Source organism: Gobio gobio (assembly GCF_949357685.1).
Source record: "Gobio gobio genome assembly, chromosome: 18".
In the NCBI taxonomy this organism is placed as follows: Eukaryota; Metazoa; Chordata; class Actinopteri; order Cypriniformes; family Gobionidae; genus Gobio; species Gobio gobio.
Window position 1 is genome coordinate 27981821 of NC_137111.1, and position 27600 is coordinate 28009420.

A 27600-nucleotide genomic window follows, 5' to 3' on the forward strand; every position below is an offset into this window, starting at 1 on the left:
GCTTACACACACACATACACACACACGCCTTGGTTATTTAATTCACACCTTTACAGGCATGGACAGATACTGCACATTTTCTTGTTGTTTGTTGCCAGACATTTGAACACTTGTGAAGAAAAGGTCAAGAAAAAGAAAAGAAATGGACCATCATCCACTTCAAATGATTATATGACTTCTGATAATAAGTAGTACATGGCTTTCAGGCGTACTCAAGGGAAACCCATTAAAACCTGAAAGTCAAAACAGACAATAAAGAGCAAGTGGGTCATACTGCAATCAACAGAGCACTTACGCCACCTTTCAAGGCTACTATTTATAATTTAAACAGCGCGACTGACTGGCATCAAACCCTGAAAAGGGCTTTCTGCCAGCCGCACAATTTCGTACTCTTTAACCAGTGCAGATATTTGCAGTGCGCTTTCCCAAGAAGGATCAAAGCATATTTAACCCCAGCGTAACATTTCAATTTCATCCCATATCAGTTTCAATGACCAAAAAAAAGTCAGCTCTTACTTGTGAAGTACCTCACAAAAACCTTTAAAAGCCGTTTTAACTGCCGCCCTGCCCATTTTCAGTCAGAGACGAATCATCGCAGCAGCTTAAAAAAAGAACATAATGCATAACGGCAGTTACGAACAGAAGAGTGAAAAACAATGATCCTCAAATAGGGATAATAACTTAAAAAAAGTCCGTTCCCTATAGGAAACTAATACGAGTTTACCAGAAAGCTCTCCTGCATTACAAATGATCGACTGAATATAAAAAAGAGCGATAACGGAGGCTAATGGACGTATGATCAGAGAAAGAAGAAAGCGCAAAAAGATTGGTCCTCTGCTAACGAGAACGCACAAATCCATTCCTGTATGCTGTTTCAAAAGACACACACAGAAAATGATGCTTCAGACTAAAGTAAAATAGAAGCATGTGGTTTTGTTTCAAGTGAAATCGTTCTGAAAGCTGATTTTAGCTCCTTGTTGGTTGGCCTTTTTTCCACCTTTACTCTTGTTTATTTGTGTGCGAGCATGTTTCCTGAGGAGCTTGGCGCGCTGCTGTTTTACCGGACACAGAATCTCTGTGTCTTTAAGCATCTAGGTCGCTAGGAAACAAAGCCAGCTGCTCAATGTGCAATGGCGTTTGATAGTGTATTTTCACACTTGCTATGTGTAGCATGGGATCAGTGTGTATCAGTATGATGCATCTATCATTTAATCATGAGCTGATCGGAACCGCACCAGCAAATGCACCAAAAGAACTGACTTCCTTTTCAAACAACATCTCTGTTTTGTGATTGCAGCATCATCACATTTGCTACATGTAGATATGTTTTATTCGAAGATCATCCAGAGTGCCTGACCACAGCTCATACGCATTGCAATCCTTGGGATATTCTGCATGAGCACAAAGGAACTGAGGTAAAAGGCAAGTTGTAACGATGTACTGGAGTGCAGTTTCCATCTGCTTGCTTGCATTAATTCTAGGTTTTTAATGGCAAATATGTCCCTTTTCACACTTTTTGATTTGCCGATCAGCAATCTCCGTCCGTCGTCATGACAACCAAGACCTCACTCTTGCCCATCTCTTCAAGAGCTGTAGCCAAGGAGACCAGGTCTGCGTCACCCTGGTGACAAGCTTCCCAAAGGTCTAGCAGCACACCTGTGGGGCTGGGTTTGGTCGCAAAGTAGTTCAGATACCTGAGGGAAAAAAGTGGAAAGAAATGAAACCTTTCTCGTTGTCGTGTATAAATGAATATGCAGATTTTTTTTGGTGCCGTGAAAAATGCACGCAAAAATACCTGTCAAAGCCCAGGCTGCGAGCCAGCATTCTCCAGTCACAGCCACGTGCGCTGGGGGCATCCAGACTGGCACAAATTTTCTGGCGTATGGATACGGGCAGTCGGAAAGCATATGGGCCCACTTGAGACGAAGGCAGACACGAACCGCCTGCTGGCAATGGCGAGTGGGGGGGCAAGGTCTGAAGGGCAAATGCACAAACACAGGTAAAGTAGTCAGTGCCAGTTATTATATATTATTTATTTCACTAGTGACTTCACAGAATAAATATTATATCTACATCCTGCTGTTTTCTGTACCTCTTGGATATCAGTGTTAAGCTGGAATATCTGTCCCTCGCCCTCCACCTGTCTGACACAGATCTTGCAGGTGAGCTGGGAAACCACCAGACTTCCTCTCTCCAGACTGAAGGTGCAATGCAACGGCCGCTGACTCCCACTCCAAATGTGATAGAACGGGATTTCCTGGGACACACCATGCACATAATTAAAAAATGGAACATCCTGAATTACATCTGAGGATGCTCAAAATGGGTAGCATTTTAATAATACTCGTATACAATTTTGTACCAAGGCTGCATTTATTTGGAAAGTACAAAATACAGCAATAACAGTAATATTGAATAGTAATAGCAAAATTTTATGTTGTGAAACAATTTAAAATAACTGTTTTCTATTTGAAAAAAAAAAAAAAAAATATATATATATATATATATATATTTATATATATATATATATATGCAATATATATATATGCAATATATATATATGCAATATATATATATATGCAATATATATATATATGCAATATATATATATGCAATTTATTCCTGTAGTAGCCAGGGGCGAAAATTTCATCTAACAGTTGGGGGGGCAATAAACATTTTTCTCAAGAACAATTTTTGAAGGGGACACAAATAATACAGCCAAAATCGTACTTGTAAGGATATGTGTACCATAAAAAAATACAATTAAAAAAATAAACGTTTTAGTGCACTGAAAAATTATCTAATGTCCGTTTTTCTTTTCTCTGTCATTTTATCTGACCAACAACACAAAGCGATAGTTGTTTAAATAAAATAAGGTTCACCACGCAGTCATTTTATGATTATTATATTATCTTGCGTCCTCAACATAGTATTATGATATTCAGATATTTAGATATTCAACTGCAGCAAGCCCTCTGATCTGCCACTTATCATATTGAGCAAACCCCAACACAGATCTGACAGAGCGGCCGTGTGCATATTTCGGTTTAGAATTAGCGTCAATTCAGGGTGGGTTGCTTGAATTATGGGTTCATTAGCCTATTATTCTTAATTAAAAACACAGAAAACAGCACAATGACACACTCCCTTAAATAGGCGCTTTTACATTTAGCTTTGAAACCAAATCATCTTGTCTGTCAGCTGTTTGCTCTCGTTTTGAATGAGATCTGACTCCTGCTGCGTTTGTGCTGAGACTCTCGTTCGAGCTCGTGCTGTATCGAGCAGACACGTTCTGTTTTTAATTGTTGTGTCTGTTCTAACTGAACTAAATTATTTTATTACTATAAAAATGAAAACGACGGTGGCCCGGGGCGGTGCCGCGGTGGTTTGCCTGAACACCGGTAACACCGACTAACGCAGCAAGCCTAATCTGTATTAAAGAGAAAAGAATCACATCATCTGATGTTTAAAAGTGAATAAAATAGCCTTGACAGATACTCACTGGTGTTTCAATACTGCTGTCTGAAGAGCTTTGTTTTAGTAGTTTTTTACGGTCTATGGGTAGTTGAGGTGCGCGGTGGATCAAACCACTGTGAGGCAAGGAAGGGGGGTACTCAAAATGTTTCTAAACTTAAAAAATTCACTTTTTGTCCCATTTGCGTTTGTATTGTTTTACTACTTACACATTTATTTAAAGTATAAAGCTGCCCCCCCCCGACCCCCCGACAACCCCCCCCCCCCCCCCCCCCCCAACCCTCCCGGCCCCAACTCCTCCGCCATTTACGCCCCTGGGCAAAGCTGAATTTTCAGCATCATTACTCCAGTCTTCAGTGTCACATGATCCTTCAGAAATCATTTTAATGAGCTTATTTGCTGCTCCAGAATTTTTTTTATTAGTATCAATGAAGTTTTTTAAAGGATTCTTAGATGAATAGAAAGTTTAAAAGAACATCATTTATTTAAAATAGATATATTTGGAACATTATACATTTATTTACTTTCACTTTTGGTCAATTTAATGCATCCTTGCTGAATAAAAGTATTAATTTAATTAATTTGCAACTCATTTAAGTTCTGTAATCTGATGTCATCCTGATGCTTAAATGGGTAACATTTTAATAATAAAAATGTATTTCGATTTTTAATAGTTTTATGATTTATATTTTAAAAACAATATTATAATATACACATGTCTGTATAAAAAGTATATATTTTAAAATCTATTATTAATAATAATAATAATAATATTACTGCCACTACTACAATACTACTACTACAATAAATAATGCTTAACCATTCCAGTACATTCATAAAAAAATGTGTATGAAAATTTAGGAAACAGAGTGCATGTTTGTATGTTAAAGTGAAATGCCACCTGCAACCAGAGTAAAATAGGATTTTTAACAAGAAAAATGGTTGCATGGGACTTTATTTTATCTATTGGGAAAAGTGGTCAGACAGGAACAAGGGGCCAGTTGAATAAACTTGGCATGTAGTTAATACGTGTATTGAAGTTAATACGTGTATTTATCTAAAACATTTATTTAAACAAAACAAGAAGAAATGATAAATTCTAACCATATAACCAATAACAATACAAAATTTCTCACCTGATACTTAGCTAGGAGTTTACTCCTCCAATGCGAATGAGGAATGTCATGGATTGATAGCCGTAGGTTGTGGTAACTGTCCTTAAAGAGGAGGGCCTTGGGATCCTCTAGTAAAACCCCTCCCAGACTTCGCTCAACCTCTAATACTTCCTGCAAGATAAAGACACGATTTAACTTATTTTCAACATTTTATTGGCAAAGTAAACTTGGGAAGGCCCATTAAATGAGGCAGACAGACTGACCTTAAGGGCATGTGGGGTGTCCTGTATACAGTAGACCCTCAGGCTGTAGTCTAAGGAGAGACACGGGGCCCGAGGAGCAAAGAGGGCCAACTGCAGTCTCTTACAGGCTGGCCGAGGGGGAGCCGACTGTCCCACCAGACCATATGTCCCCAGCTGCTCCATCAGAATATGACAGCTTTGCTCCTCCACCTGTAGGTAGCAGGGAGACGACAGACTCTCCTCTCCCACAGTTAGCACCTCCTAGTGGACAGGAGGAAAATAAAGTTGTTACACTATGGCCTGGTTTCACAGACAGGGCTTAGATTAAGCCAGGAGTAGGCCTTAGTTCAATTAAGATATTTAAGTAGCTTTTATAAACATGCCTTATAAAAAAACATTACTGCTGTGCATCTTGAGTCAAAACAAGTTTCTTTCAGTTAAAACAGCTCAAACATGCATTTTAGTCTGGGAGTAGGCTTAAGCCTTCTTTGTGAAACTGGGGCTATGTCTAATGATGTGATGTCTGACAAGAGTATATACTATCCTGATTTAACTTGTCATCCGTTAACACTTATTATTCCTTTCAATATTCCTTTCAATCCGATCTAGCCGCTCTCATCTTTCAGACATCATGCTCACCTCCCAAGCGCCTTGATGGTTTTGCATTTTAAGGGTGAGGGTCCAGTCTGGGGGCTCTAGCTGGGCGCAGTGAGGCAGACTGAGGACCACAGGTCTGCTCAGGAGCATGCCGGAGGGTCCACAGCTCACCACTGGACTTAATACCGTCTGACTACCATCTGATGGCAACCTGACACAAAACACAGAGCAACAGAGGTGAGCAGCCTGACATTCATGCCACTTGCCAAATTTAGTACAAATAAAAATGCACAACATCAAAAACAGACCATCCCAAATGATGTACTTATATTTGGAGTTATATGAGATTGAAGAAATTGTTTGTTTTTCATTTATTTTTGTCCTTTTGCCACTTGTACTTATAATGATAGTGGAAAGGAAAGATGGGGAAGTGGGATACAGAAATGCTCTAGTGCCAAAAAAGACATCCTAAGCCAGAGCCATGGCTCTAACAATGATTTTTTTAGGTTTTGAGAAAATGTATGGCACATATAAATTGTGAGAGAAAGACAAAGCTTGTAGTCTGAAAGCTCTGAAGGCACATATGATATATTTCATATTTGACAATAAAACAAAAACAGTAAAATAAAGAATGAAAAAAAGAGAGAGCCTCAGCAAAAACGTCAGTGCTCAGACAACCATTCAATGTTTTCAAGACATATTAGTTTGTTTGTATTTTTCTGCTGTGTCATAGTTTTGAAATGTTTTTTTTTTCCCCTAGCGCTGCCACTGGGGTCAAATGTTTCTGCAGTCAATATTGCTTTGCAAGGACTGTCAAGATGTTTTGAACTGTTTGCAACTGCACAAAGTGACAGATAAATGCAAGTGTTATAGGTCAGGAAATTACAGTAAGATGTGGGCAGGGCAATGGAAACTATTTTAAGTGGCTGACTTACGTTGTTTTCTCCCATTTGTTTATAATGAGATACATCTCGTAGAACTTGCCCTGAGGAATCGTCCCAGGTGGAACCAACAGGCTTACCCCTGGCAGGGAGAAGGGGGAACAGAGGTTAAAAAAATAAAATGTTTAATTAAATACTTTCAGTTTATAATTGCAGTATTTTTAGCTATAATCATTCTTAAATATTTGAATACTTAATTAGTATAAATTAATTTATACTAAAAACCTGTTTTGAATTAAGCATTGCATTAGGTTGTGTTTTAAGGGTTAGCAAAAATGTCCGTAAAATTACTGGATAATGTCCTGGCAGAAAATTACCAGTATATTTTCTTTTTCTTTTTTCTTTTATATCTATATATATATACACATACAATGTGTGTGTCTATATAATATAATTTAATCATGCTAAAGAAGTTTTACTTGGATCAGGTGTAGACTAATACACCAAAGTGGACATGACTAACAGAAGTGGACATTATTGAAAAAAACGCTACAAAAGTGTCAAATACGGCTCCTTTAAAGCCTATTACCTGTATTAGGGATGGTGAGACGGCCACCCAGGGAGCCCAGTGTGGCGCTTGCACTGTGACTGGGCTCCCTGGGGAGTGTATGCCCATGGTAGTCTTTAGGTCCAGAGCCCACAGTCTTCAGGCTCATGATCTCCCCGTCAGTAGAGCCCGGGCCTGTCGGCAGCTCAAGGGAGGACATGGTAGAGGAGTTGTACACCTTTATCTTCAGGCTAGGAAGTGGGTCCAGCAGGGGAGACGTGGTCATGGGGATCTTATGCTGAGAGTCCAGACTGGCCTGCTGCAGTGCGAAAAGCGGCCCGCGGAAGGTTCCGGCACTGGCTGTGAGGTCAGGAGGGGCTGTCGGATGCAGTAGGTGTGGATTATCTAACAAAGTAGAGAAGCGAAAAGAGAGAAGGAAATGTTTCTGGCTAGCTGCAAAAGTTACAAGAGAGGATTTGCCTAAGAAATGAGGGTATTAAAGGGTAGAGGATTTAAAAGAGGAGCCGTATAAACAAGTTATAGCAGATTAAATACTTTTGAGAGAGCAGGTGACAGCTGGAGAAAGGATTAAAACTTAACATATATCGGAAAAAAAGAGTTTATAATAGGTTTGAAGAGGTGAGAGGACTGAGAATGAAATTTTTTTAAAAGTGAGAAACAGAAAGTGAGAAAACACGGATGTCTCACCCTGTCGTGGCGGTTTGTAGTTGCCGGGGTGGAAGGCAGCAGTAAGGGCTGATGACGAATCTGTGATTTCACCGTGGAAATGGCGGCAGCTCCGGCGATAGACCAGGATGCCCACACACAGCACGAGGATCACGCACAGCAGCAGAGCCCCCACCAGCCCTGCGTACACCACTACACCAGCACCGGAGCCAAGAGCTGAGACACATATAGGTACAGATTTACTGTCACTGATGGAAATAAATACATTATGCAACACAGAAATGTGATCAAAGGAAAATAAATAGGTTGGAAAAAGGAGAAGAGCTTAGCACCCAGACTTTAAACTATCAGCATAATGTCTTGGAGCTTGTTCTGTTCAAGAGCTGCCCACTTAGGCACATCTCAACAGCAAAGAGGTTTATTCACCTTATTTTTAACATAAATGGATGTGTGACTATTTGTGAATTGAATGTGCGAGGCTTCCAGTGTGTTCATGTTATTTTTAGCAGTACAAAACAGCTCATTATGCAGCTATAGTCGTAATTATAAACACTGGTGTGTGGCGCAAATAGATAGTTTACTGCACTTTGTTATTGTTCTAGTTATTTACCTATAAGAGCTTAATCAGAGCAGTGCCATATTTAATTACATTTTTTACAGGAATGAAAATGAGGCTGTGAGAGATAGAAAGACAGTGTGTACAATTGATTGTACTGTTGTTTAACAACATACTGATTATCCAGCTGATGAAACATCTTTCCAAAAAAAAAGAAAAAAAAGCTCAGTAGAAAAAAACTCCATTAAATACTTTTGAAAGTTGAGAGATGGGCAAATGATGTGATCTAGGACCTTTATACAGTGCTTGCCATTGTAAAGACTGTAAGTCTATCCCTCACAGCCTAATTTTCGTCTGTGTTAGGTTCAAAATGGCGTCTAACCAGATTGTAAACGGGTGCTGCTATTTTTGTGGTCAGTAAACAGATTGTGGGTGGTCTGAGGATAATAATAAGGGTTGAAAAGTTTGAACCTGTATGAACAGTTGGGGGTGCTGTAGATCTAACAGTCATTTGTGGGACTCCTGATCCCTGTCTCTTTTTTTATTCAGTCATCGCTGAATTAAGTACTACATTTACATACCTTAGTATACTATTCAAATGTTTAGGAGGATAGGAGAGATAGAGGTGATCACAAAGGTATTGCTCTCAAGAGACAGAGGAGAAAAAATGAGGAAGAGAACAGATGTGTGTGAAGAGTGAGAGTGGGCAAAAGGCGGGATGGAAGTGAATCTGACAGCCATCTTAACTTATTATAGCAAATGGAACCAAGCTGAATTAGCTGCGTTATTTTTTGGTCTCTCAAGTGCTGAATGTCACATTGATCTCAGAATATTAGCATCACTTGAACTGTAAGCTACACTATTGATCGCTTTGGGCCAGTAAGATGCACAGTCATTAACTTCAATGTCTTCAAAAAGCACTCTATTTCAGAACCAAGGCTGCATATGTATTATACATCATCTTCCAGGAAAGCATATGCACATTTTCCTGTGTGTGTGTGTGTGTGTGTGTGTGTGTGTGTGTGTGTGTGTGTGTGTGTGTGTGTGTGTGTGTGTGTGTGTGTGTGTGTGTGTGTGTGTGTGTGTGTGTGTGTTATAAATTGCATAAATCTGCATACTATACTGAACAGGACAACAATCTCTTCCACCTGAAAATTATATTTTGGTATACATTGGTAATCAATGAAAATGTATAAACTTATATAGAAGCCAAGCCAATTAAATCCAACAATATTTTGTCATTTTGAGACTCTCAGGCTATTACTATGTTCACTTGGCCAGTTAACAGAAGTAGTTGCTCCATGACAGTTCCAAAATATTGTGACAGCCTAAACAATGTACAATTTTAGTGAATTTTGAGTAAAATAAATGCTTAATTTGTTATATTTAAATTGACAATCAATTCAATTGATAAATTAAAAATGAGTAATGTAATGTAAGAAAATTTAAAAAATCATAAAAAACAACCCCCAAAGCTGTACAAAATGTCTCATAATTGTATATAATTTAAAAATGGACTGTTTATTCAATCAATCAATTAATCACCCATAAAAAAAGTGTATGTAGATAATTAAAACAGACTGTGAGATGCTGTCCACTATTTCATAAACTCACTTCACATTTTCACTTCATTTCACATGGCTCTGTTTTATCATGCAAGACAAGTCAAGTGTGCTGCGTATGAACAGGACAGAAATGACAGAGTGAAACAGTACACACACAAACACACACACTATATTGCATATTTTAAATTAATATTTCCAGTCACTTTTTCATGGCTTTCCCAGACACAATCACATAAGTAGCCAGGCACACAGAGGGAGAGGGTGAAAAGTGTATGCAACGAAATGTCAAACAAAAAAACACTATTAAAAGGAAAACTTACGATGGCTTGAATGTTCAATAGAAACCTTTTTATCTGTTAGAAAAAAGGCAAAAACAAAGAAAAGAAAAAAAAAACAAGAAAAAATGAATACAAGGATGGATGAGCAAAGTTATGAGCATAGATCAGAGATGACTGCAATTGAAAGTGGAACAAATAATCAAAATATGCAAATACAAGCAAATGAAACATCAAAGCATAAACACTGAAATCATAGGTTTATGGCGGCCAGAGCAAAAGTAAATATCTTACAGCTCTCAAGGCATGGTAGGCACTAGAGAAATCATTTGTGAGGATATATATATATATATATATATATATATATATATATGAATATGTGTGTGTGTGTGCGTGTGCGCATGTGTTTGTGTCTATGCTGCATTATTAATGCTGGAATCTGGGTTGTGCTCCAACTTTAAGCCCAGACAGGCCGCACTAAAACTTCCAGTCTGCACTGGGTTCTGGCTGAACAGTGTGTGCATATGTGAGTGTGTGAGCAAGCTATTGATGTTCTCCTGGGAGTATTCAATGCTGTCAACTGTGCTCTTCCAAAACCAGCCCTGGGATGAGCACCCAGTGTCAAAATGAATCTGGCTCACCATCACATGGCTGATGTGTTTCTTCACTTGCTAGTATTAAAGTACATTTTGTCGGACTGCTCAAACCTCAGCATTTACCCTCCTGTCTATCTGTGCTTAGAACCCGGTGCTCACTCATTTCAGAGGGTGTGAGGACCAGCATTATTTTAGTACCATTTAAATATCATTATATGCTTTTTTCTTTTTTTTAAATGTGAATGTTCATTTTAATTTGAGTTAGTTTTAGTAATTTTGTAGTGTTAGTCATTTTTATTAGTTTTTTTTATTTTTAATATAATATAGCTTCTTAATATAGTTTTTTTAATATATACATATATTTTGCAGTTTTAGTTGTAGTTATTTTAGTACATCAAAATGTTGCCTTAGCAACTAGCTGAAATAAAATAATCTTACATTTTTTTAAACAAATGTTTTTTTTATGGTTTTAATTTTAGTTAGCTATAACAAACCAGGTGAGGACCAGGTTCATACCTGTTATATACTCATTAGATTAGCAGTCACGTTCCAAAAACATTGACATTTTGTAACTGATGATGCTCGGTCATGTGACTTACTGCGGGCACACAGTCCCTCTGTGCAGTTCTTGCTCTCCATCATGCTGCCGCTGCAGTGACGTCCTCCATTACGCGGTGGGGGTGCTTGACATTCACGGCTGCGCCAGTGTGTGCACTCTGTCCCACAAGCGGACCACTTGGCCCACTCCGTCCAGCCTCCATCCACTAGGAGAAAAAAAACAAAAACGGTTAAGCAGTGGATCATGTGTTAATCTGTTAGTGGGGGGTTATACAAGTGTGTCATGTGAAGTTGTGACAGATGTCAGTCTTCACCTGGACAGAGGGTGGTGCAGGTGACTCTTTGGAATGGTGGGCCATCACAGAAGGCTCCTCCATTGAGAGGTGCTGGATTGGTGCAACTGCGTGTCCGTCGCTGCCAACCCCGCCCACATTGAGCATTGCACTCTGACCACTCTGTCCAGGATGACCAGCCCCCACTCACTACGGAAGGAAAACCAGGTACACATACACATATAATGAGACATGCAGTTTGATCTGAGGAGAATTGAGCCTTTTAGCTACAGTAACTATAAAAGAAAAAAACAAAAACAAGCAGCAATGCAAAATGAACCACTTTAAGCCATACAGCAGGATACGATGTACAATAGGAGTTGCATATTACAGTCAGCCAGACATTATCATTACTTAAACCCTGACAGGGGCGATCAGGACCCCAATCAGGACATCAGTTTTTTGCAATAATGACCAGATGAATGTATTTTATCCCATGTATTACACATGCTTACCAAATAAATGAATAAATGAACATGAAAAATATTGATTTTGTACTGAAATATTGTTATGTACACTCGTTCAAAAGCTTGAGGTTGGCAAGATCTTTTATATGTTTTTGAAAAGGAGTCTCTTACGCTCACCAAGGATGCATTTATTTGATCAAAAATACAGTAAAAACAGTAATATTGTGAAATATTATCACAACTGAATTTATGTTTTCTGAATATAATTTAAAAAAAATGTTTCAGCAGCCATTACTCCAGTCTTCAGTGTCACAAGATCCTTCAGAAATCATTCTAATATGCTGATTATTATCAATGTTGAAAACAGTTGCGCTTTTTAATATTTTTGAGGAAAGCGTGAAACATTTTTTCAGGATTCTTTGATAAATAGAAAGTTCACAAGAACAGCATTTATTTAAAATAGAAATATTTTGTGCCTTTACTGTATGTCTTTACTTTGTTTTGATCAATTTAATGCATCCTTGCTGAATACAAACATTAATTTCTTTAATCTTACAGATCCCAAACCTTTGAATGGTAGTGTATATATTTGAACTATTAGATTATGTGAGAAGAAAAATAACACAATAGAGAGTAATACGAAAGATCTGCACAGTGTAGGCCACAGGTCAAATATACAGTTAACGATCATTATAGACTGTAGAACGCTGGAACTGACCAATAAGGATCAAGTGTTTCAGAGAGCCGTGTAATATTCATAAACATTCTAGTTCTCGTTTGTGTTGTGAACTTCAACTTGACAGATTCTTTCAGTGACTCAGATCGCTGCAGGGATTTTGATTGGTCAAGTGGTTACCGTAGACGATGAGTGTGGCAGTGCTGCTGCGTCGCTTAGCGACCACATTGCGAGCCACGCAGGTGTAGTTAGCGGTGTCAGAGAGTCGAGCCTGCTTGATGATTAGGTCATGGTCAATGGTAATTAGAAAGTTAGAATCCAGCGCAGGGTCAATGAGCTCTTCGTTCTTCAGCCAGTCCACCTGTGGCATTATAAAAAAAACAAATCAATCCATTCAGTTTGTAGAAGAATGATGAGTATCCAAATACTGCACCTAAAATAATTTGAATAGAAAAATAAAAAGCACCATGCTCTAAACACAAAAGAGGTGTAATTTAATGAAACTGAACAGTGTAAAATATCCTGTGTGGTTGAAAGTTTTATCAAAGCCTCCAATATTAAAGCAACCCCTGCCCACAGGTTTCACTGTAAACATCAAGCAACTAAACATTGTTTGCTATTATGCATTAAACAAACTGAAGAAACTCCTAGATGGAGGTTGAGACAATAAAAGAAAGGATAGGAAGGCGAGATGGCACCTCAGCAGGCGGGATGCCCTCTGGTGGCCGACACTGCAACAAGACTTCCTGCTCCAGACGCACCTCCCTGCCAAGTGGCTCCTGCTCAAAGTTCTTCCTTAGGTCTGATAAACACAGAATTTTTTTTTTTAAAACCAAAACAAAACAAGAAAAAAGTGTTTGCATTTGTTTAAATTATAAGCACACAATTATTCATATGTGTTATGGATTAAAGTAGCACAAGCAAAAATAGTGAGTGTTTTATAGTCAAAATACTTGATTTCTCCTCAGGTGCTGTCTTCTAAAGGCAGAGGGCCTGCCTAAAAAGGCATGTCACACCGACAGATCACATAAGCTGCAGAACACAAACTCACAGGCGATGCGGACGTAAGCCCGCCGGCTCTTTGTGGTGCCTGCCGAGCTCCAGGCAACACACTGGCACCAATAATCCTCCAGCCCAAACAACTCCTCCACCTGCGTCCGGGAGACCGAGATATCTACTTCTCTCACTACCAGACCTAAGACAGGAAAAAAGGAAAAGAATATGTCAATCAAGTTTCAAACATACGTGTCACTGAGTGGAGTGAAATTGCAAGCTCCCAGACCGAGCTTTTTATTGAAAAAATAATACATTTGCATTTACATTGACACATTTGGCATATACAATAAAAGGTATATAATTATAACAATTAATACAAATAAAAAAAACATAATAAATGGTACTAATATAAAATAAATACAAAATTAATAGACATTTATATAATAATAAAAAACACTTGTATTATTTTGTTTTAAAAATGTAAAATATTAAAACTGAAACATTCCAGGACTTCAATGGGCACCAAACGGTTCAAGGTCCAAATGACAGTTTCAGTGCAGCTTCAAAGGGCTTTAAACGATACCAGACGATGAATAAAATTGAAGTCCATTATATGGAGAAAAATCCTGGAATGTTTTCATCAAAAACCTTAATTTCTTTTGGACTGAAGAAAGAAAGACATGGACATCTTGGATGACATGGGGGTGAGTAAATTATCAGCAAAAGTTTATTTAAAAGTTAACTAATCCTTTAAGAAAAAATAAACTTGATTGGAGCAGACAGGGTGAACAGTTTTGAGAATTTTATGATTCAGGCTTTCATCACAAATCTTATGGCCATAGCTGTGTTCACTGACATGCAAGTAGACTATAGAGTACACTAAGTAGCCAACAGTACGTTGATAACCACTTCTAAATAAATGACTTTGACTATTCCAGTACTGTCAGTGAAGACAAATCACAACATTACAGCACACAAAGACTAGAGAATAGAGAATGTTAGAGTTATAAGCCATGAACCAAACTCACCAGCTACGAGGTGAATCACAACATTACAAACTTCAATTTGAAGCAAAAAAGTATTTGACAAAAAGAGGTAGTACACTGTGTACTTTAATAAGGGAAAGAACTACAATCCCATGAAGCATAGCAAATGACATAATCGAATTACAAACGACAGATACATATAAAACAATTGATTTAAAAGGTGTTGATTGTGTTTATAGAAACAACATATTATATGTTGGATAACCTTATAAGTTATTGTTCAAAATCATTTCCCCTGTGGAGAAAATGAATGGAATTTGTATTTCTTGTTGCACTTTATTCTGTACTGCCAGCTTTCTGGAAGAAGTCTGGAAAGGGATTTTTCCTATTCTACAGTACACAGAAACTTCAGCAGGTCAAGCTCATCACTGAAATGTCTAATTCCCTAATGTCCATAGTTGTACAGTTAAATGTTCAACAACACATATGGGTCTTCTGTTCAGGTGTCATATTTTTGGTCTATATGGCAGACTTTACCTGTAATAGGGTCCAGACTCTCCTTGGTCACATGGTCATTCTGGTTCACCCATTCTCCGTTGCATTTGAAGTATATTTGAGTGGCTGGAGCAGCCTTGCAGGAAAGTTTGACAGGTCTGTTCTTCACTATGAAAGCGTCCTCTGGCTCGCTCTGGAATTCCGGCAATGGTTCGGCCGGAGCAGACGGAAACGAGTCCGGGAGAACTTCGCTGTAATCACTGCCATCTACAAAACGACGAAGAGAAAGCGGTAAGAACATGTGTACGCTTTAGGCGAGTGTGTATTCACAAGCGTGTATCTGTCACAGCAAATGAGTTTGGCCTCAGGGGTAATGGCGAGACAGTTGGTCCCTGACATTTCAGGTGTACTCTAGTAATACAGCATTTGCTCTTCTCCATCCCGGGGAGTCCAAACAGAGCCAAGATGAAGGTGGGGGAGCTTGACCTTCCATTGAAACACCCAGTGATCACACATTATCCCCTGACATTTTCCCAGTGACAGATCCCTCCCAGCACCACAGCACAGAGCTCATCCAGGGGCCAGCGTGTTTCACTGCTCCACACCCAGGCCCTGTCACCTCCAACACGACAATGCTGTTAACCTTTCAAGCATTAAACGCTACACAGGCTATTGACTACCGAGTGAAAATGAGGTCTGAAGACACCGGCGCCGCGGGGCAAAATGGGAAAGTTGTTGGTTTGCACTTTCTGAGATTTGTAGCGCACACCTTTCCGAGCCGACAATTTTTTTAGGTTTGTCAACTGTGAAATTGTATTTTTCTGACTAACCTTAATTATAGTGGGGTGATAATGTGCTATAACTTAAACGCATGTGTTCGGATAGTAAATGTCCTTCCCCCAATTCAATACAAGGTTAATGCACATCATTTGTTTTCATTTTCTATTCTTTCCTAGTCTGCAACATTATGCCTTTCATTGACAGATATAATCACAAATGACAACAAAGGCAATTACAAACAAAAATAAGACTCTGAGGGAGACGATAACTCCCTTTGGCCGTAACAGGGGAGAGTTCGGCCATTAAACTGCAAAGGCTCTCATGGTTGAAGAAACTGCAAATTGTTTAATTATCACGCACATGCAACTGTCACTGTCATTCGGCATTGTAATGATAATGATGTGACTAAAATATTTCTGATGGCATAGCTTAGCTTGCTGCAGTGCAAGAACATTATTTAGTTCTCATTCATATCCTCATGCTGGTTGTTGGAGCAATTACAGGAGTTATACAGTGGTGGCCAAAATTATTAGAACACTTGGCATCTGGGAGTCGTCTTGTTGGTCCTGGATTTATTTTCAAAATTTCCAAAAGAACAACTTTTTTACATCAGTACGACTCACGTCATCTGATATTTGATGGTCAGAGCAAACATCTGCATGTTTCATGAACATTATGTAATGAAATCATGTTTTGGAGGCAAAAAAAGGTCAATATTTTCAGATATATCAGGTGTTCTAATAATTTTGGCCACCACTGTATAGGTTTGTATATACACTCACCTAAAGTATTATTAGGAACACCTATTCAATTTCTCATTAATGCAATTATCTAATCAACCAATCACATGGCAGTTGCTTCAATGCATTTAGGGGTGTGGTCCTGGTCAAGACAATCTCCTGAACTCCAAACTGAATGTCAGAATGGGAAAGAAAGGTGATTTAAGCAATTTTGCTCAGTTACTTGGATTTTCACGCACAACCATTTCTAGGGTTTACAAAGAATGGTGTGAAAAGGGAAAAACATCCAGTATGCGGCAGTCCTGCGGGCGAAAATGCCTTGTTGATGCTAGAGGTCAGAGGAGAATGGGCCGACTGATTCAAGCTGATAGAAGAGCAACTTTGACTGAAATAACCACTCGTTGCAACCGAGGTATGCAGAAAAGCATTTGTGAAGCCACAACACGCACAACCTTGAGGCGGATGGGCAACAACAGCAGAAGACCCCACCGTGTACCACTCATCTCCACTACAAATAGGAAAAAGAGGCTACAATTTGCACGAGCTCACCAAAATGGTGTGATGAGTCTCGATTTCTGTTGAGACATTCAAATGGTAGAGTCAGATTTGGCGTAAACAGAATGAGAACATGGATCCATCATGCCTTGTTACCACTGTGCAGGCTGCTGGTGGTGGTGTAATGGTGTGGGGGATGTTTTCTTGGCACACTTTAGGCCCCTTAGTGCCAATTGGGCATCGTTTAAATGCCACGGCCTACCTGAGCATTGTTTCTGACCATGTCCATCCCTTTATGACCACCATGTACCCATCCTCTGATGGCTACTTCCAGCAGGATAATGCAACATGTCACAAAGCTCGAATCATTTCAAATTGGTTTCTTGAACATGACAATGAGTTCACTGTACTAAAATGGCCCCCACAGTCACCAGATCTCAACCCAATAGAGCATCTTTGGGATGTGGTGGAACGGGAGCTTCGTGCCCTGGATGTGCATTCCACAAATCTCCATCAACTGCAAGATGCTATCCTATCAATGTGGGCCAACATTTCTAAAGAATGCTTTCAGCACCTTGTTGAATCAATGCCACGTAGAATTAAGTCAGTTCTAAAGGCGAAAGGGGGTCAAACACAGTATTAGTATGGTGTTCCTAATAATCCTTTAGGTGAGTGTATATTACAACAATTAGATTTAAACTCTAGCATAAGGCAGAAATATTCCTTGAGATGTAGCTACATCAATGGGTTAATGCTTGTTAAGCGGCCTGGTCAGAATTTAATAAATGGTGAATTGTGAATGTAAAGAGAAAAAAATTAAGGGCAGAAATTGAGACTGGGTGGGAAGAGGACATCATAAGTGCTCTGAAGGCTGACATGCGGGTCAACCGTCTTCGTGCACCTCTGTGTTTGATGGAGTAAGCGTGTGTGAGAGGTACAGGGGTCTGGACTTGTCTGCAGACTGCAGAGGTGAAAGAGGTGAGGGAAGAGCAAACTGAAAATTGGATTTGGGAGGGTGTTTTCACATACAAAGAGGGAGGAACGCTATACAGGTCAGTTCGAAATAGAAAGGGCAGAACAGAGGGAGAATAAGAGAGAAAGAGAAAGAGAGCAAACAAACTGGGCTAATTGTGAACATAGATATTGCAGACATAGTTTAAAGTATTATCATATCATATAGTATGACCAAAGACCAGAAATGCGTTATAACAAACATTTTCAAGACATTACATCTTTAGTCATAGGAGCCTTGGCATAGGAACTCAATTATAGGAACTAGCCAGCAGAGTGGTCCCCCGAGAACTACATTTTCCCATAGGGCTATTTTCCTGGTTGAATTCGCACCGGCAGTAGGAATGTAGATCGAATGTAAACATAAGTTATGCGATTGAAAGAGCAAAAAGGAGGGCTAAAAGACAAAATCATATTTGACAACTTGCAGTGCTACATATCGAGGCTAAAAAAAACCCACAACGCCGCAAACAAAAGCTACAGGTAAATGCCACCCAGCACTGTGTGCTATGTTTGTGTAGTATAAACTGTGTGTTTACACAGCTTTTTAAAAATATCAGGTCCCGGTGTTTCATATGGCATGTGTTCGGCCAATCAACGTACACTTACTTCAATGGTAGTTCCTACAGTGCTGGGTAAGAGCCTACTCTGAAGTAGGAGTTAATTTAGTTCCCCCAAAAGGCATTCCTATAACTAAAATCTTTCCCTGTTCCTGGGGCGAACATGCGGGTACTTCTGCCAATAGTTATAGGAACTATGAAAATGTGAAAGCCCCTAATATCTCAATATTATTTAAGACACAGTTTCTTTAGATTTTACTTCACAACACGTGCTGAAATGGGTGAAGCCCTGTGTAGTGTTAGTGCGTTACACACAACAAAATCGAATTTATAAACAAGCACATCAGATAGGTCAGTGGCTGGAAGGCCACTAGAAGGTCCTAGCAGAAAGTGTCAGTTCAACTTTATGTCATTATGTGACAGCTATGTCCTTTCTCCCTTTATCATCTATCTATCTATCTATCTATCTATCTATCTATCTATCTATCTATCTATCTATCTATCTATCTATCTATCTATCTATCTATCTATCTATCTATCTATCTATCTATCTATCTATCTATCTATCTATCTATATCTATCTATCTATCTATCTATCTATCTATCTATCTATCTATCTATCTATCTATCTATCTATCTATCTATCTATCTATCTATCTATCTATCTATCTATCTATCTATCAATAAAGAAATAATAAAATACATGTTCTATCTACCTATTGATCAGGGTCACAAACCATAAAAAACATTCTTTTGCAATGATATACTCTCCATGTCATAAAAAAAACAAAAATAATAATACTTTAACACAGAGATTCAATCTTTACAGCACTTTAACAAATATTGCTCTCCTTTTCAAGAGATGAATGTGTATTGTGCCACTGACTAACTCTGCATCTCTATTTTCTCTCGCTCTCGTCCCTTTTCTCCTTTCTTCCCTTTGTGTCATTCTCCCCTCCGACAGCTGTCAGCTTGTCTTTTTCAGACTTTGACTTCTCTGTCGATAAGCAATTGTGTTTCTCTTTTTCCACACTACCTCCATATGGCATCGATTGCTACAGAAAATCACCAGTCAAAAACATAGCCTGTCATTCCCTGTCACACACAGAGAGGGAGAGAGAAAAAAATTCAAGACATTTTGTCGAAACAACAAGAGAAGCTGAGAGAATGTGTATGAGAGTTCTTCACGTGCGCACGCGCATGTGTGTGTGTGCGTGTGTGTGAATGAAGGATCTTTTGGGTGACAAAGCCTGTGTGAAAGTCAGTGTGAAAGAGACAGAAACAGTGAGACAGAGATACAGACTGAACATATGGAAAGATGTTGGTTTTTAGATGCACAGACCAACTGAAAATTTAATTATCTGTCCATCCATCCATCCATCTATGTATCTACAGTATATATATCTATCATATCTATCTACAGTACATATCTATCTACAGTATCTATCTATCTACAGTATCTATCTATCTATCTACAGTATCTATCTATCTATCTACAGTATCTATCTATCTACAGTATCTATCTACAGTATCTATCTATCTACAGTATCTATCTACAGTATCTATCTATCTACAGTATCTATCTACAGTATCTATCTATCTATCTATCTATCTATCTATCTATCTATCTATCTATCTATCTATCTATCTATCTATCTATCTATCTATCTATCTATCTATCTATCTATCTATCTATCTATCTATCTATCTATCTATCTATCTATCTATCTATCTATCTATCTATCTATCTATCTATCTTATCTATCTATCTATCTATCTATCTATCTATCTATCTATCTATCTATCTATCTATCTATCTATCTAAAATTGAGATTTTATTTAAAATATTGAGAAATATAGAAAATGAAGGGGAAATACAAATCTAAATAAATGACAAAAATAAATCGATTAAAAGAACAAAAATAAATAAGATGTTTTTTGTTTTAGTTTTTTTGGATGAGCGATTTGACAAACAAAATCACTGAGATGGACACAAACTTTACAAAGACTGCTCTCAAACTTGGTTTGAAGAGCAGACACGAATATACCCATCAGGCCTTTTGGCAGGCCACAATTTAGCTGGAATGGTCGTGGCACTCCTAAAAAGAGGGAAGCTCTTAAGAGGCCCCCGACTGCAGGTCTTTTATCACAGTAATGATAGACAAGACACAGCCGGGACCAAAGCCTCCCAGATCCCGGTCTCTGGGAAGGGTGTAAACATCCACACATATGTGCAAACAACCACACATACTCATGAACACAAAAGCAAAACAACATCCAAAGAAGAGGCAGCTGCACTTTTGGGATGTGTGCGAAGCGATTCTGGAGTTACCATTGTGATGGAAGAGAAACAGAAATGCTCAAAGGGATGACACACACAAATAAACACAAACAGCTAACAATGATGTGGCCTAAAATAAGAAATGTTACTGGACATGTCTAGTCTCTCTCACACACAAAAGAACAATGGCAAATCACAAATTACACACAAAGGAATGGTGTCAGACATTGTAATTTTGCTAGCTCCAGAAAGTCTGCAGTCATGGGAGCCACACTTTATCATTAGCTTACAAGGGCTGTCATTACCGTCCACATTATATATATACATATATACATATATATTGAGTACAGATTTACCCTCAACTTTGCAGCTCTCTTAATGATGCTTTTAAAACCTAGAGGATCTGGACTTCATCAATGCTGAGAATCAACATTTCTCAACAGCAAGACCACAAGCGGTGAAAATGGGTGGTAAAATCCTGCCCACAGAGACCATAAGTACTAGCATGTCTCAGCTCTTCTACCCTAAAGTGTTCTTGACTACTTACCTATTAACATTTTTTTATTCACAGAAATACAGTGAGTATGTACTGCTCTGACAGATCATTTAAATGGTTTACCAAAAAATCATTTACTCGCCCTCATGTTGTCCCAAACCTGTATGCACTTCTGTTTTCCGTGGAACACAAAATAACATTTGATGAATGTTGGTAAGAGTTTTGGTGATCATTGACTACCATTGTATTGACCAAAAATACAACTTATTTTAGGTTCCTCCGGTGGAGGAAGATATTTCAAGAAAAACATACAGGTTTGGAACGACAAGCATCAACTGATATTCTGTTCAAACGCACATTACACCACTCAACACAGAACAGCTAGAACTGCAAAAACACACTCTACAAATTCAAAAATAATTACCACTTTACAGCAATTTGCATGGCAAACAGCTGGTGTTACAGCCTCATCTAAGATTTAACCTTGATATAACCTGAGCTACTCCAACATGTTATGATTCATCTTTACTCAAAACAATATCCTTCCTGTTATTGACGAAAATGGCTGATTTACAGACACCTGTTATCACACATCAGTTCAATTATTGTATATTATTAATGCATCATGCTGCCATGTTGCTTGGCAACCGTAATCACCCTTTGGGTAATTTAATGGACAATATTACTTGGCAGAAGAATTGTGCTTGTGATTATTGTTATTTTTAAAAATGTATTATTTACTAAACATTAGTTTATATTCTATTGCTGATTATGAAAGTAATACCTAAAAAAAATTTTTTTTTTTTAATGTTTTTAAAATGTTCATGTTCACCAAGGCCACCATTTATTTGTTCGAAATTACACTAAAATCAGTAATGTTGTGAAATATTATTACAATTTAAAATCACAGATTTTTTATTTTAATATATTTTAAAATATAATTTATTCCTGTGATGGCCAAGTTGAGTTTTCAGCATCATTACTCCAGTCTTCACTGTCACATCCTTCAGAAATCATTCTAATATGCTGATTTGCTGCTCACGAAAGATTTCTTGTCAATATGTGAAAAAAAAACATGTGCAGCTTGATATATTTGTGAAAACCATAATGTTTCTATTGTCAGTATTCAGAATAGAAAGTTCAAAAGAACAGCATCTATTTGAAATATAAATCTTTTATAACAAACTCAAGGTTGTGCGTGATTGACCAAACATGACTTAGCATGTTTACAAAATTCTTTTGTGGTAAAAATCCCTGTAACGCATGTCTCAGGCAGCTTATTGCTGTATTCATATTTTTGTATCACACTTAGTCCCCACTGCATGGCTGAGAGAAGTTCTGTCTGTCTCTAGTGAACATAACATGATCATTTGAGTTATTTCTCAGTAATAGCCCAGCTATATCCTGCTGATGATGAGGGTGCTGCGTCTGAGGAAGTGACACAGAGTTGAGCTGACAGGAATATTCTCTCAGCATCTCTGCTAACTACAGTAGTCATAGCAGAAATGATCTTATAATGGCTGCATGATTACTGACACACAATAACCTCTTTCGAACACACACAAATTCACTCAGGGTACAAAATGAATACTTTCAAAGCATCAAATGAGAGGAAGTATTGGCTTTAGTGAGTACATAAAACAGAGTAATCAATGTAAGTGACACAAGCTATTTAAAACCACAAAAAAAAAAAAAAAAAAAACATCTGTCGTGACGTGCATCTTCTAACACAATGGAAGATTTACCATAAGAAGCTTATCTAGAAAGGTTTATTTTATTTTAAACTACCATTCAAAACAAGAACTTAATACAAGGATGGATTAAATTGATCAAAAGTGACAGTAAAGACTGTTCTTTTGAACTTTCTAGTGTTTAAATAATCTATACAACACAACTGTTTTCAACATTGAAAGTTATAAGAGTTTTGAGCACCAAAGCAGTGCTCAACATTAGACTGATCATGTGACACTGAAGACTGGAGTAATGATGCCGAGAATTCAGCTTTGCCATCACAGGAATAAATTATATTTTAAAATATATTAAAATGAAAAACTGTTATAATAAATTATAATAGTATTTCACAATATTACCGTTTTACAAAAATGTTTGATCAGACAAACGCAGCCAAAACACAACACAAAGTACAAAAAACTTTTGAGGAGTACTGTACAGGTAACTGGACTATTTGTTGCATTAACCCACCGAAACAAAAACGTACCTAAACTGTTCGCAACTAAAATATAGTTTTTACTAAAACAAACGTATACAAAATACAATTTCATAGTATACCCTCTGGCAGGTGTATTAAAAATATAATTTTGGACAGACCTTGTATCGTGTGAAGTTTCTTTATTTTAATAGGCACTACAAAAAATGTGTGTGTGTGTGTTTCTTTTAACCACTGCCACCACCATCATCATCAGGTTCTCTACAGAAACACTGTAGTAATAGCACACAAGTTGGACTAAAGTAAGACAATGATAGACGGATAATAAAACATCACCTGGTGCTTGTAGGACAATCACGAGTGATTGATATTCCGAGAGTTTACACACACATAATGAAATGGAGCAAAGACAAAAACATGAGCCGGACAGATCTGTTCTACACATTTTTACCACTCCATTATGCTTTTTGTGCTACCAATGAATGTCTATTAATAATAGTATAACACATCTGATCTGACCATATTTAAATCCATTCTTCAGAATTCTGTGGATTTCCTCTAAAATACAGCACAGAAAATGTGAGGAAAAAAACTCCCAATTCCATTTGGGCCTACGCTGAGAGGAGGAATCAATGGTAAAGAGAAAAGGAGATGGGGGACAAAAGTGTCATGGAAGAACATGAAACAAATTAAGGAAAAGGTGCGAAGAGGACAGGAGGAAAATGACAACATTGAGCGAGAACAGATAAAAACCACTCGAGACAGGAAGAGGGAGTGACACTGCTTACTAGAGAGTGCATTTATATAAACACTGCGCGAGTAAGGTCTATATTGACAGGTTTCAGCAGTCCATTAGCACATCTAAAATAAAGAACGTAGTAACATAGCAGATTTACAAGGTCACACCGAGTTCACTGCACACACAAACAAACAAACTGTGCGTCGTCTTTACTTGTTAAATTGCCATGCACACAGCATAAAGGAGGAGGCAAAACGTGTTTGTAAAAACTGAGTGATGGTAGAGGACAAGACATAAAATACAAAACATAAAAAGAACAAAAGCAATCAGTTAATATAAAAGACATAATTCATCCTGGAAGGATTTCCCAGAATGCCCTTTACTTTATCAGTCTCTTTTTTCTCTCTAATCTGAATCAGAATCAACGCTTCTTGTCTAGGACAGTTCAGCATGTTATCACTTGGCTTTCTCTCTCTGATACACACAACCACACACACAGCAACATGTAAACACTAGCATGTACAAACACACATGCTTCTACACAAATGAGGTGCGAGATCAAGATCTAAGAATAATGGCTCAGGGAATCATCACGGCAACAGAAATGTCACGCCTATGATTGAATCTAGCATGTTAACAAGCTCTAGTGTGTGACAGGGCTATTTCTGTCCTCTGTGTATGTGGGTGTGTGTGTGTGGATTGAGTCTCCAGGGTGGCTGGCAGATTGGCATAGGTGAGGGTTTGTGGGAAACAGATATTTGAACTGACAAGAATGCTGCTCTCATCCATTCAGCACATTTTAAGAGCCGCCGGACAAATATGCACGTGTACGCGCACATACCCCGATGCCTAGGTCCCTTGAGAGATGCATGTTGGTGTGTAAACAGACACAAAGAACACATCTTATAAACGCATATGCATTTGATTATTTGCATAAGAGCTGGGCTTGACTCCACCCCTCCGGTGCAGACACACCCACTCCCCCAGTCTTTATAAATAACCACTGAGAGTATTAACGAACAGCAGCTGTGGTGTGTGTTTGTTTTTAATATCAACAGTTGGTAGTCCTTCCCGAAAATCCATCACAAAACCCACTTACTGGACCAGACAATCTCAAACGAAATATAGTAAAAATATGATTTGCCAAGTTGAAAAAGTGTTTATTACATTAACCTGGAATGACAGAAGACATTAAAGTTATATTTTCGATAATGAAATCTGGCTCAACCACTGGCATGAGTTTGGGTAGGACGTTTAATGGGAAAACATATTTTTGCGTTGAATAAAACTTCCTTTGAGAAACAGTTTCAAAATTGCTTTGGGTAATTTGGCTAAATTAATATGTACTGTAAATGAAATGCTAATTCTTAAAGGGAAAGTCCACCTTAAAAGGAAAATTATGTCACTATTTATTCACTTTCAAGACATTTCCAAACCCGCTTGCTTTTCTTACTTCCATGGAAGATAAAAGGTGAATATTTTAAAGAATATTTTATATTATTTATTATTTAATAAAAAATTCTACACATTTGCAATATGTCTAATGTATTATATATAATGTATAATATATAATGTATTACAGTGATAAAATATATAATAAAATATTCAATGTATGTTAACCATAAATATGTATGCATGTGTGTGTGTGTGTGTGTGTGTGTGTATATATAAATAAATAAATAAATATATATATATATATATATATATATATATATATATATATATATATATATATATATATATATATATATATATATATATATATATATATATATATATATATATATATATATATATATATATATATATAAAACAAGCACAGGCTTCAAATATGACACAAAAGCATCATAAATGTACCATAGTAGCATAACTGTGGAGCAACACGACTCCGTTTTATGAGTTTGGAACAACATGACAATGGCAGAATTTTAATTGTTGGGTCTAAATCAGGTGTTCCAGAGTTTCAAGAGTGTCTATGAGAGTGTGACATTCCATGGGAATGGCATGAAGATGGAGAGCCTATCAGTGTTCTTCTTGTGCTGCTGACTCTGTATTGGGGCGCAGCTAGAGGGCGCCGCCCCCCACTGAGCCCATTTATCAGCCACCATCAATAACTGCCCCATTCTGCAGAACCCCCTCTGTAATCCTCTCTCCCCCAACACCACCTACTGCATGGGAACAGACAGAGAACCCCCAAACCATCAATCACCCCCAGACAAACGTTAGGGAGAGAAAGAAAGAGTGAGATCAAGTGAAGGATTTTTAGTCATGTGAAAGTGACCACTGAAACAAGCAAGTCTTAACATCAAAGTAAAGTGATGGCACTTCATGGGTGTGTATGTTTTGTTGTGTGTAGCTGCGAGAATGCAAGGTGGCACATGTGTGTGGCTGGTTGCCATGACGTTCAGTCACATGGACTTGATCTCCCTGAGGAGCTTTAGTTGATACACAGATCTCTATGGAACAGCACAGCACTGAATCCAACATCATCATCCTCTCTTTTCTTTCTTTTTCTCCAGAGAACTTCATTTTCAAGAGTCCTTTTCCAAAAGACAGAAGCACAAAGGATATTTCAGTGTCATAGAGAAGCAGAGTCAAGCAGAGCTCCTGAACCACTTTTATTTCTCTAGTTTTGGATATTTTTGATTTCATGCAAAATACAAAAAAATGTTGGGCTATCTTTTGCTATGTAAAAAAGTGGTCTTTTCTTCTGACGTTTCAGAAATTCTTAAATGAAGGTGTCTTTGATCATGTAAAATTACAATTTGATCATGTCAACTAATTGATCCCAAAAGCAACTTAACTTTTACACACACAACTAACAATTATCATGAAAATGTAGAGTCATTTACCAATAATATTTTAGAATATATGTATATAATTGTTTCGCATCATTTTGACCTACATATGCATAGGCAATTTTTAAATGTTCTAGGGATGAACCCAACCAAGGATTAGGCTATTTTACTTCAACAGAGAGTACGTAGAGAGATCCTTCGGTGCACCTTTACCCCCAACACATACCCCACCCCCTCGGGTTGAGCTGTGGAGCCAGGCTGCTTTAAATGGGTGTAATTAGATGAGAAGATGAGCAGCATTCCTTCCTAAGGGCAGGGTGATTACAGGCCCTCTCTAGACTCCCTACAATTACCCACTCTATTCCAAACACACACACACACACACACACACACACACACACAAACACACACACAGGAATGTTCTCTCCCCTCAACAAACTACTCCACCTGATTACCACTCAGCGGAAGGACATATAGAGGACGAGGCACACACACTGAGTCAAGCACTCCAAACCTAAAATCCCAATTTTGGGGAGGTGAAGTGATCA

General features: G+C 38.0%; 1 protein-coding gene across 1 annotated transcript in view; it reads right to left on the reverse strand.

The window, feature by feature from the left end:
• The window catches only part of unc5b (unc-5 netrin receptor B), a gene marked incomplete at its 5' end in the record, with an annotated part of 99333 nt that overhangs the window by 796 nt on the left and 70937 nt on the right, over window positions 1-27600 (reverse strand). Inside the window, 17 exons of the mRNA XM_079842260.1 lie at window positions 1-1694; window positions 1796-1974; window positions 2093-2257; window positions 4611-4760; window positions 4853-5092; window positions 5471-5639; window positions 6364-6451; window positions 6899-7261; window positions 7565-7759; window positions 9985-10017; window positions 11063-11299; window positions 11408-11575; window positions 12689-12869; window positions 13207-13310; window positions 13560-13703; window positions 15028-15252; window positions 17902-17961. The exon at window positions 1-1694 is cut by the window's left edge and continues 796 nt beyond it. Coding sequence (XP_079698386.1) covers window positions 1529-1694; window positions 1796-1974; window positions 2093-2257; window positions 4611-4760; window positions 4853-5092; window positions 5471-5639; window positions 6364-6451; window positions 6899-7261; window positions 7565-7759; window positions 9985-10017; window positions 11063-11299; window positions 11408-11575; window positions 12689-12869; window positions 13207-13310; window positions 13560-13703; window positions 15028-15252; window positions 17902-17961 — 2867 coding nt within the window. The 3' untranslated portion in view covers window positions 1-1528. The remainder of the gene's footprint in view (window positions 1695-1795; window positions 1975-2092; window positions 2258-4610; window positions 4761-4852; window positions 5093-5470; window positions 5640-6363; window positions 6452-6898; window positions 7262-7564; window positions 7760-9984; window positions 10018-11062; window positions 11300-11407; window positions 11576-12688; window positions 12870-13206; window positions 13311-13559; window positions 13704-15027; window positions 15253-17901; window positions 17962-27600) is intronic.